This window comes from Pteropus alecto, unplaced genomic scaffold, assembly GCF_000325575.1.
Source record: "Pteropus alecto unplaced genomic scaffold, ASM32557v1 scaffold88, whole genome shotgun sequence".
NCBI classification, from domain to species: domain Eukaryota; kingdom Metazoa; phylum Chordata; class Mammalia; order Chiroptera; family Pteropodidae; genus Pteropus; species Pteropus alecto.
The window spans coordinates 12336858-12349449 of NW_006494611.1; the positions used below are offsets into that span (position 1 = coordinate 12336858).

At 34.4% G+C, this 12592-nt stretch overlaps 1 protein-coding gene across 1 annotated transcript in view; it reads left to right on the forward strand.

Annotated features, from left to right (window-relative positions):
- Positions 1-11939, forward strand: part of BLNK (B cell linker) — a 73139-nt gene extending 61200 nt beyond the window's left edge. The window contains exons 12-17 of the mRNA XM_006925925.2: positions 569-653; positions 1106-1137; positions 4087-4163; positions 4944-5027; positions 7067-7222; positions 11639-11939. Coding sequence (XP_006925987.1) covers positions 569-653; positions 1106-1137; positions 4087-4163; positions 4944-5027; positions 7067-7222; positions 11639-11758 — 554 coding nt within the window. The 3' untranslated portion in view covers positions 11759-11939. The remainder of the gene's footprint in view (positions 1-568; positions 654-1105; positions 1138-4086; positions 4164-4943; positions 5028-7066; positions 7223-11638) is intronic.
- The last annotated feature ends 653 nt before the right edge of the window (positions 11940-12592 follow it).

A 12592-nucleotide genomic window follows, 5' to 3' on the forward strand; every position in this document is an offset into this window, starting at 1 on the left:
AGTTATAACTCTGCTTTTCCTCTCCCCCTCAGGAAAACACAGTGAAATAAAGTGAGATGAACGTTATTACAAAGATAACCTTGAATATGCTCAATTAATTTTTCAAAAAGAGTAGATCATTCACAAAATCTCATATTTTACCACTTATCAGTAAGAAATTACTTATATCATGTCTTATGACTAATGAACACACTCAGGGTGTGATTACACCCGTGTGGAGGCCACATAGAAAGCAGGGGATGCTAAAACTTACTCATCTTCTGGCTCATACCTGCACTCGTACAATTAAAGGGCCAGATCCCACAGGTTTGGTCCCCATGTACATTGTCAAGGGATGAAGGCAGAGGTGGTAGTGTGTGCCTGTAACACTGGGGGCTGGAAAGTCCTGGTCCTAATAGCACAAACACATCACCAGACCGACAGGCATACAAACGGGTGACATCCTGGTGAAGATACGTTCATGGAAGACACCTGACGAAATCCAGTGCTTCTCAGTTTATGTTGCTAGGTTTTGGCCTGGGGACAGACATTTCACTCTAATCCTGATATAAGAATTTTCTTAATGCAGAAAAACCTATACCTGCTGAAAGCCACCGAGGGTCTAGTCACAGACAAGAAGCTGTGCAATCACCAGTGTTTCCTCCTGCCCAGAAGTGAGAATCCTTTTCCTTTAAAAATAAGTTTCCTCTTATTGTTGCGATTAACATGTGCATTGTTACGCTGCACAGTGACATGGCTTGTGGTGCTTGGTAAAGATCTGATATGTTATTGCTTTGTACTTAAATTTTAAAAGGTGTTAAAATTTTAAGAGGTGACAAAAAGAACTGCTTAGAATGTTAGAGACTTAATATTTAGGCTAACTATTGGACTTAACTAAAATGTAACACCTTAGCCAAGGCTCCTCTCTTTTCAAAAGTAAAGGGGACTATTTTTCTTATCTTGAAGGCTTTGGTGCCTCTCCTATCTTTAGATAGGTTTTGTTGGCTATTTGTGTTGATTCTTTTGTAATTTGTGTGTTCAGAGCATCTTCAGTGTAAACAAAAAGTCAAACTTATTCACCTTGTGCTTCTTCACCCTTTAATTAATCTGAAATTCTTCCTTTCAGAAAAGTCCATCAAAAACCCATCCCTCTGCCAAGTAAGTAAAATGAAGTCATGAAGAGTAATATCAGGTAGTAGTTAAGGCTGGATCTTCATTTCTGAGGCACCTGGGTTCTAATGCAACATTACCACTTCCAGCTGGGGGATCTCAGTATCCTCTCTACCTTGTTTCATTTGTAAAATGGGGCCAAGAATATTTTTCATAGAATGGTTTTGAAAAGTAGATAGATTTGAAATAATTTTTACTTCTTTTTAGTATTGATTGATTAGTTTATTGGTCATACTGGTTATCTTATATTTTATTATATTTTAAAAAAACAATACAACTGTTTTCAAAATAAAAAGATTCATTAAAACAACATATAGGAATTACATGGTATAGTGCTTGGTACATAGAAGTTCCTCAATAAATGATAGCTATTTAAATTAAATCTAAAATACATTTTAACGATCATAAATTAGATCTACAAAAGGTAGCCCGAAAAGATTTGGCAAATATCTGAATAATTTTCCCAAGGCAAACACTACATCACCCTAAAAGTGATAGTTCAGGCTCACAGAACATAACTCCCCAAACCTTGATTAGGTAATTTGGAAAATATTCCAAAATAATCAAGGTTTGATAAATTTAAATACAGAGAATAATTGTTATACAGAAAAAAAATTATTTGCATTTATTCTAAACATAAATCAGTTTTTTAGGTTTTAATTAGATTTTTCATTCATCTTAAATAAATGAAACTTACACTAAATCCATTTTTTAAAAAATTCTCAGCACAGTGAAAGTGGCTTGTCTATATAAATTCTGTTTTTCACTATGTAAAGCTTTATTAAACCTTTTATTGATTTTCAACCCAAGTCATTCTTCCAACTGATAAATATCTATTGACCATCTGCCATGTGCCAGGTGCCGTTCTGGACAGGGGGAATAACAGCAGCGAATAAAACAGAGTCCCTGTCCTTATGAAGCTTCTCTTCTACTGCAACAGGCAGGCAGGAAAAATAAACAACCAGATGAATCAAGTAAATTCTAAAAGTGCTATAAAGGAAAACAAAGCAAGGTGGCAGAAGGTGGGGTCGCAGAGAGTGACTGGAGGCAGTGAGGGCTACTGTGTTAGATAGGGAGGTCAGGGAAGGGCTCATCTGTAAATGGTGTCTAATAGCTCCTCCCACAAAGGGCAGATGTGAGGACAATATGAGTTCATATGTGCAAAACAGAACAGGACTGGCACATATTAATAGTTTAGAAAGTGTCAGCCTTGAACTCCCCCAACTGCCCAAACTGTAGAAACCACCAACCACCTTGTACTCTGTGCCTTGGGAGAGACCACATACCTTCTTCTGCTGCTCCCACCTGGGAGTACCACCCCCTACCCTTAGAACACGCCCTTGCTTCAGACCCAACTTTGCTGGGCCTGCCAAGCTCTCAGTGCTCCCTCCTGTTACTCTGAACATCCTGCTGTCTCCTGTGAACATCCAGGAGACTTTCATCTAGAGCATTTAGTTCATATACACCCGTTTTTCCTACAGACTTCCCCTTTTAATAAAGGACAACTCTGGTTGCTCTGGCCAAACATTAGAGTCACCCTTAATTTCTCACTTGCTTTCTTCAAACATCATCCAGCTATTTCTTCAAAATATATCTGGAATCCAGCAACTCTCACCACTTCCATTGACGCCATTTGTTCCAAGCCACCATTGTCTCCTGCCCAGGCATGCAAGATCACTGATGGCCTCTTCTCTTTGCTCTTGCCCACTTCTATCTATTTCCAGCCCTGCAGCTAGAGTGACCTTGTAAAAAGACAGGCAGAACACATTACTACTCTGTTCAAAAATCTCCAAAAGCTTCCCATAGCCTGCTTGTTAAAGGTCAAGTGATGTCAAGGGATCCACCAGGTCCTACAAATCCTTCTGACTTCATCCCTATTCCTTTCTGCACTCCAGGCACAGTGGCCCCCTCTCTATTCCTCAAATATGCCGGGCCTTGCATTCACTATTCCCTTTACCTAGAACATTCTTTCCTGAGATATCCACATGCTTCCTTCCCCTCCACTTGCAGATTTTACCCAAGTAAGATCTTATCTCAATGAGACTTTCCCTGACCAGCCTATTTAAACATACTTCTTGTCTGAGGCTATCCCCAACCCCCCTTCCCTGCTTATTTTAATCCATAGCCCTGATGACTTTACTTATGTCATTATTGCTTATCTCATTCCATTAAAATTTAAGCTTCAGGAGGGCAGAGCATTTTGCTGTTTTGTCAACTGCAGTATATCTCCAATGCCTTGATCCATGGCAGGCACACAATGAATGAATGAATGAATGAATGAATGAATGAATCAAAGTATTTTCTGTTTCATCTGTCTTCACATTCAGACTGAGTTTATGCCTTACAGTAGCAATTCTTGAGAATTTTGGTCTTTGGACCATTTTAACACTCAAAATCATTGTAGACCCAAAGAACTTTGGTATATATGTTTCTTTCTATTGACATTTAATGTGTTAATTTTAAAAAAACATTTAAAACATACTTATTAATCCATTTTTAAAATAGTAAACTCATTACATGTTAACATAAATAACATATTTTTGTGAAAAATAACTATTTTCCAAACAAAAAGTTAGTGGGAAGAGTCAAATTAATTTACATTAATTCCTTTAATGCCTGGTATAACGGAGACAACCGGATTCTTGTATCTGCTTTTACATTTAATCTGTTGCAATACGTTTTTCTAGTTGAAGCATATGAAGAGAATTGGGCTTCACAGAGATAATGTATTTGGAAAAGAGCTCGCAACCCCCCTGAAAGGATCTTGGGGACTCCTGACATCCTCAGACCATGATTTGAAAACCACTGCAATTAAGGACTTTTTTTTGTTGGTGTGATTTTTCAGTGTGTGTGTCCCCTAGCACATTGTTGAGGTATAGGCATAATAACTATGCAAGATAAAATGACGATCCATTGATTTTTTCAAATCCCTTTCAGGGTTTCCAGAAGGGGGAAGCCCAACTGTGAATGGACCACCACCCAGCTTTTCATCTAATTCCAATTTGTCAGAACAGGTATGGAATGAACTTATTGTTTATTACCTGCAGGAAAGGGTATGTCTTCTATGAGAGAGAGTTTAGAGTGAAGCAGACTATATTTTAAGCCAGCTTGTGAGTTGTTATTCACTGATACAGAATACATTTTTTTTTCAATTATTAAGACCTTGCTCCATTTACTCCAATTTGTATTCTAAGTGCCCTAAATATCTTCAAAACTAGCAAAGAAATGTATCGTTCTTTCTCTCACATAGATTCTATTAAGACTACATAATCTTCTCAGAGTCGATCTATGGAGGCATATATTAAAGCACAGTTTTCAAAAAAAGAAAGGACTCTGTGTGCCTTTGGGCAAGTCTCTAAGCTTTCTCAAATATAAAAGTGGGATGATAGCACTTATCCTTCTTGGCTTCAAAATAGTTACAAGAATCAAATAAGATAATATTTATAAAACCAGTTTGGAAATTATAAAGCACTCCACAAAGCAACAACAATATTACAATGAAAAAGGAGATTATAACTTATTTAGAGGAAGAGAAGAAATGGTTCTAGAATCTAGCAGGATTTAGTTCTTATGTTCAGTTATTAAGGTTAGCAGCCAAGGCTAAATGGGGAAAAAAGTCAATTATATAATCCTGTGATTGATCCAAGGAAGCATAAAACTCATTTTCAAATTACTGGTCCGCATGTAGTTAGGCTTATCTTGGTAATGCAAAATGGGACTCTGTTTTTAATGCATAGAAGGTACAGTGTCATTGAAAGACTATCTCATGCTTACCAGTGCCCTCTTTTTCTCAGGAAGCTGACGTTCACTGTAAGCCATGGTACGCTGGTGCCTGCGATCGAAAGTCAGCCGAAGAGGCATTACATAGATCAAACAAGGTCTGACCATTTTTAAATCTCATATTCTGCCTTTAACCTGTATTCTGTTCCTCAGCCTATAATAGGTACAGTTGTCATCCTGAAAATGTGCTAATGAAATAACTGCAACAATTATAAATGCAGAGATCTTTTTACTTTACTTAAAAGGAATTGCCATCCCCTCCTCTCTTTCAAGTGTCTCCCTCTTTGTTCCTCCATTTCATTTCTACTTGTCCTTTCATCTTCACGAGGATCCACAGGCTCCACTACTCTCCAAACAGTGGGAGAGAAGAAGGCTCCAGAGGGAGATTTCTGAAAGGCTGATGCTACATGAGATCCATCCAATAGTGAAAAGTAACAGGCTATTTTGGATCAAAGCATGGGATAAAATATTGAGGTCATGATGGCAAAAAGTACCTCGAAAGAGATTTTTGGAGAGTCCAAGCCCAATCATGTTAAGAACACTAGGACAGTTTGGCCAATCCAAGATTAAAGTGCCACTTTCCCCTTTCTTTCTTTTTTCTCCTCCCATTTTTTTCACTTGTACCCTACTTTGTCAGAATATATAACATTTACATACTGTTTTTTTCCACCTTTGTTTTAGTCTTAGCTCTACAATTAAATATGTTAAATGATTTCCACCAGTCCATTTGCTAGCTTCCCCAGTTTTCTCTTTTTGTTTGATGAAGCTCACCTTGTAGTAAATTTTCAGGGAGAACTGTGTTTACATTATTCCCAGAGTTCTTGCACATTCAAACTGTTTTTCATAGCCTGATACCCAGAGGAAATCTTGGCTAGATATAAAATCCTTGGCTTGATTTTTTTTAAAGTGTTGCTCCACTGGATTGCTTTGTTCTATCTGATGCCAATGTTATTTTCTTGCCCTTATATGTAATTTGATATTTTAGTCTGAAGGCTTTGCAGACTTTTTGTGTTTAAAGTCGAATAGTTTTACCAGAATATGTCTCTAAGTTGATTTCCAGCTCAACTTTTTCAGGTAGATAGAAGCCCTTCCAACATGTAGATTTAAGTTTTCTATTATTTCCAATTTTTTTAAAACTATAGTCTTAAAGAGTAGTTCTGTTTCATTGTTTTATTTTTCTTCTTCAAGGCCTCAAATTACATACATTTTGGACCTTTTTGTCTTTCTTTCATTCCAATCTTTCTGATCCTATTGTACTTCTTATTTTAAACTAACTCTCTCTCTCTCTCTCTCTCTCTCTCTCTCTCCCCCCCGCCCCCCCGCCTCCCACCGTCCATCTTAGTTATTTCTGTGCCTTCCTTCAGATATTTATTAAATCTTCATTTGAGGCTACTGTCCCTTTGTCATCTTATAATTTCTTCTTCATTTCTGAGGCAGGTTTGTCTTTCTTTTCATTTTCGTTCCTGAGTTTGATCAACTGTTATTGCACTTCTTCTTCCTGATTTTTTTTGTTCATAATTTTCAAAGTTATGATTCCAGAATATTTTATAAAATATTTAACTAAATTTGGAATGTTGTATTACAGTTTATTATCTGTTTCAATATAAGTTTTTGGGGAGAGACTTTTCATCGGCTGAAAAATTTTGATTCCCAATTTCTACTTTCTTCTTATAGTACTTTTGAATGGACTTGTTTGATATTTCTTTTATTCATAGGCAACTTGTGGACATGATTCCTAGTTCAAGAGTGTCCTCTAGGTTTGATCTTAATGTGTCCCTTCACACATTTCTAAATCCTATGAACATAATATCTTATTTAGTGCATCAAAAAGTACATTGATCTCATTTAAGATTTTCTATAAGTATACATTTTATACTTATATAAATAAGTACATACAAATGTATGAAAATATAAGTTTATATTTTCCATAAGTATATAGTTTACTGAAGTATTTTCTTTGAAAATAATAAAGCAAACTTTTATCAATAATAAGAAACATAAATAAACAAGTATATTTAGCTATATATTTTATATTTCATGTATATTTTATAATATACATATTTTTCATAAACTCATTTCTAACCTGTAGAAATATAAAAGATATTAACCATAATTATTCTTTTCTTTTAATAAACAGGATGGATCATTCCTTATTCGGAAAAGCTCTGGCCATGATTCCAAACAGCCATATACATTAGTTGTATTTTTTAATAAGCGAGTATATAATATCCCCGTGCGGTTTATTGAAGCAACAAAACAGTATGCTTTGGGCAGAAAGAAAAATGGTGAAGAGGTCAGTAATTTCTTTTTTAATTCAACTCTATAACTATGTATTGAACACAATGATATCATACTCTGTTAGATGCTAGAGATGAGGAGAAAGTATGTAAAAGTACGTAGTCCAAGTTTTGCACACATGTCATAAGTAGATAAAGAACTATGTTTGGGTAGTATATCCTATGAGGGAACAGAAAAGAGGAAAGACTGGTCTGATGTAAAAGCTACATCCTAGTCTTTTTACTCTATTACTTAGTGAGGTCAGTCAGATTCAATGTTTTAGTCCAGGTAGACATAAAAAATGAAGACCGAAATGTCAAGTAGAATTACTATTGTGAAAATCAAGGTCAGTGTCCAGAAAATCTAGGTCAAAAACTAGGATCTCAACTCAAATACCAAGGTACATGACCAGGGAAGTTATCAGAAGAGATGCAGAAATCTGAGTTAGACTATACCCTTGGATCAGAATGAGCTTCCAGACCTGCAACAAGAAGAAAGCATTACAGTGGGCTTTAAATACTAATCAAACATGAACTTCAACTCCTCTTTAATCTGGACCAAACTCAATGCTTACCACATCTTTGTTTAGCCAGCTTGTTTCTGTAAGTGAGACCTGAAATAAGGGCTTGAGTAATCTATGAATGCTCAATAAGGAAGTGATACTTGTTCTGGTCTTGAACTTGAATAGGTAGAATGAAAGTTGGAGGGGATAAGAAGGAGAAAAGTGGAAAAAACAATCTAAACAAAGAAAATAGCATTTTAAAAGTTCAAGTTAAGAAATATTTATTTTCAGTACTCCTTCAGAAAGAACTATACCCATTCTAAACCCAGCACTTGTGGGAAAGTGATTTGTTAGAAAGTGTCAGTTGCTGAAGTGCTATCTTCCCCAGTAGATGAAGCCAGGGACTAGACTATGTCTTGTTCATTTCTGTATTTCCAGAACCATAGCACAACGGCTGGCTTCAGTGGATGCTTGATAAGTACTTATTAAATGCATGAATTGATTTGTTGATTGAGTACAGGCAGGAGAGTAGCATTTGTAAAACAAACTGATAATGTCTTGTGTCAATGAGTGTGCTCTTATTTTGCTTTTTAAGAATTTGTGGTAAAAAAATCATAAAAATTACCATATTAAGCATTTTAAGTGTACAGCTTAGTAGTGTTAAGTATATTTACAATGTTGTGAAACAGATCTCCAGAACTTTCTATCTTGCATATCTTAAACTCTATACTCATTGAACAACAACTCCCCTTTTCCCACTCCCTGTAGTCCTTGGCCACCACCATTTTATTTTCTATTTCTATGAATTTGACTATTATAGATGCCTCATAGAAGTGGAATCATACAATGTTTGTCTTTTTGTGACTGGCTTTTTTCACATAGCATAATATCCTGAAGGTTCATCCATGTTGTAGATGTGACAGGATTTCTTGCTTTTTTGAAGCTACATAGTATTATATACCACATTCTGTTTATCAATTCACCTGCCAATGGACTTTTGGGTTGCTTCTACCTCTTGGCTATTGTAAATGCTGCTGCTATGAACATGGGTGTGTAGATAACTCTTTGAGACTGCTTTCAACTCTTCTGGATATATATCCAGAAGTTGAATTGCTGGATTATATGGTAGTTCTATTTTTAATTTTCTGAGGAACCACCATGTTGTTTTCCATAGTAATTGTGTCATTTTACAATCTTACCAGCAATGCACAAGGGATCCAACTTTTCCATGTACCTGCCAACACTTGTTATTTTCTGGGTTTTTAAAATAGTAGCTATCCTAGTGGGTGCAAGAGGATATCTCATGGTTTTGATTTGTATTTATCTGATGGTTAGTAATGTTGAGCATTTTTTCATATGTTTGGTGGCCATTTGCATATTACCTTTGAAGAAATGTCTATTCAAGTCCTTTGTGCATTTTTAAATTTGGTTATTTGATCTTTTGTTGTTGAGTTGTAGGAGTTCTTTATTATTCTGGAATATTAACCCCTTATCAGATTTGGATTGTTAGAAAATGCAAAACTCTTGAATCTGAAAACACAAACCCTGATTAAGATCAAACTTGAGTTTTAAAATATAGATTGTATTATCAGTTAACATCAGTTAAACTTTAACTGAACTGTCTGCTTTTCTCTACTCAAAAAAACCTTCATTCTCACTGAAACCTTTATCTGACAAATCTTTTAAAATAAATGTTCCTAATAGTAATAATCAGTGGTAGGAGATGGTGGTGATCCTAGTAGGACAGAGTGACTTTGGATGGATGGTTTCAATGTAAAGCCTCCCCAGGGGTACAGTACTTCTATGAGGCTTAAGGGTGGGCGAGGGAGCTGTCCTGTTTAGAGGTCCTGAAATTCTCTCACATAAATACCAAGCTCTAAGAAGGCCTCTAAACTTGCTTGTCTTGCTAGGAAACTCATAAACAGAGATTCTTCTTGGCCTAAAGAATCTTCATCCTTACCTCCAAATGAATAGATAGAGCTTTAGCTCACTCCCCACATATCCAGCCTATGTATATCAAAATAAATAGTATATTATAATTGCATCTGGAAGTACTGTCAGAGTCCATTAAAATTCTTACTTCAATTGTCTATAATAAAAAGATTATTTATCTCATATACTGAGCATCTAAATGGAAAATGAAAACTTTAGTTATATAATGTCAACTATGTGGATATTTTGAAAAATTTGTTAGTCTGTATTTGTGTTTGGGTGCATATGGGTAGAAAAAGTAACCAGTTGATTAACTGTTTAACTTTTTTATGCAACTGCTTTGGCATTGTATAGATACAGTATTGAGTAATTCAACAGTTTTGATAGCTGTTTGCTTTATTTTATTGACCATAAGATTTTGAGTTATTAAACAAGTTGTTTTTCCGTCCATGTATGAATATCTCAAATACACTAACTTAGTCTAGATAGAATAAAAGAGCACTGAAGAGAAATGAAACTAAGTTATGCTCAATTCTTCATGCAATTAAATAAAAAATTTGCTTCAACACCACCCCCTACTTCAAACATTTCAACTCCCTTCTTCAAACATTAAACCCTGAACACTATAACAAAGCAATAATCAAAAATATTTAGGGACTAGAAGGATAGAATGAGATGGTTGTTTGTATTAATATAGCAACCCTCACTTATGTTTCTTGTGTTCATAACACACTTTTCCCATTGGAATCCACTTCAAAAAGGTTGTGCTATTTCATTTCCTGGTTCTTTAGTCCATAAATTAACTTCTAGCTGCATCAGTTTAACAACATGCTATGCCAAACAAACAGAATGAATGTCTTTATGAATATCATAAAAGAATTTCATTGGCAATCACAAAAGAGCTGACTGATTGAAGAGAAATAAAGACTAAAGATATTCAAAGGTCCCTGTCTCTCACCTCTCCTCCCTGACTAATATTCCAGTAACCAATTATCTAAAAGACAACTGGTATTTCATTTGAAAAAGTTGACCAGTATTCTGAATACTTTGCTATATTTGAAATATAGATATTTAGAAGCTATTCAAATAATTAACAAAGGTATTTAAAATTTTTTTATTCCAGATGTTTGTCTTTACTTAAAAAATTAAAAGACAATAAAATAAATTGGTGATAATTGCTAAATTTGTGGAACATTACAAAACAATTCCTACTTTTTAAAAAATGTCTCTAAATGTATTTATTTGATGACTGAGAGCTTGTATTGCTTTCGTATAATCAATGCATTTGATTTCATGGTCTGTTACATTTATTTTATCTTTCATTTAAAACATTGATCATTTTTCAGAAAAAAATATGATAACCTTAAATTAAAATCTACAGGGAATATTAATTAACATATGGAAAATAAATATGTATGGCAAGAGCCTAGTATGCAATACCATTATTAATTTAGGCATTCATTTAGCTCTAAACTTACTGGGTACCAAAGCAAAAATTGAAATATAAGGGTTTATAAATTTGTTATTATTTATTCAAAAATGAAAACAAAAACAAAAACATGAATTAATCTTGGAAACAACTCTTTCCTAACACTAAATTCTAAGGTTAATTTATTATATCAGTATTTGTATCTAATACTATGCAACCTAACAGTAAATAATAAAGAGAAATTCGATGTTTGACAGTTTTACACTTGACACTAAATAAAAAAGAAAATATTAAAATATTATACCATAACTCAATGAAGTAATTTCTCTAAATAGTTACAATAATTGAAGCTGTCAGTTGAGTTTTTAGTCTTATTGAATATCTGAAATGCCAAAATCTGCCACCTCGAAAGTTATAGCCTTTGTTAAATTAGACATTTTTTCAGTAGAATGTCATTTGGTAGAATGTTTGATTTGACTAACTTAAGAAAGTGAGAGAAGATGGGAGGAGTGGAGCTCAAAGTTAACATAAATGCCAATGTATAATTTATCTATGTTTTCTTGCTCTAGTACTTTGGAAGTGTTGCTGAAATTATCAAGAATCATCAACATAGTCCCCTGGTTCTTATCGACAATCAGAATAACACAAAAGATTCCACGAGATTAAAATATGCAGTCAAAGTTTTATAATTTTTTTTAAAAGGAGGTCAACATCATTGCTTCAGACATTTTCCTATTTCTACTTTTAAGAAAAAGTCCCAAGCTTCATATTTTGGATTATGAATCATCTAGTAATACAAGAGAAGATGGAGGCAGCTATTGAGGTGGTCATCCATTTATCAGAAGCTCACATGAACCGATGAACTGTTAATATCTGGTGAAGTTGAATTATCATGCTATTAACATTCTCCAAATAAATGTCTTTATTTAAAAGAAATGAGTGTAAAGTATTTTTAGTCATGTGAGAAAATAACACTCTGTTTTCAAAATAAGAAAGTAATAATCTTAGATAAAACAAAGCTGCTGGAAGTATAGACCACCACAATAGTTACTGGTGCACTAATGTAACTAGGATATCTACTGTCAATGCTTGACAATTATGTCTTGGTTAAATTTTTATTTGTAGAAATTAAAATATAGATAATGTATGATAGTTATAAGTGTAGATAAGGAGGATGTATGGTTCCTTCTTATGAGTGCTTCTAATGATGGGAGATGTACATAGATATGACCTTTGTAGATGTTCTTGTCCATGATTATGTTGTTAGCTTTGCTTATTAAAAATAATTGCTCTCTTTGATCTGCATGTCTATTCAATGGACCTAAACTTGATATGAGGTTCAAAGTAGTATGACAGCAAAACGAGACTAAAAGACTAGGGCAGCATCCCATAGAACAAAGGCAGGAAAGCAAACATTGATAAACACTAAGGAATAAAAGAGATACCATGTGAGCAGCCATATCCAAGTTCTTAGATCATCCAAGAATATATTATACGTTGTTATATCAAAGCTTTTTATTCTA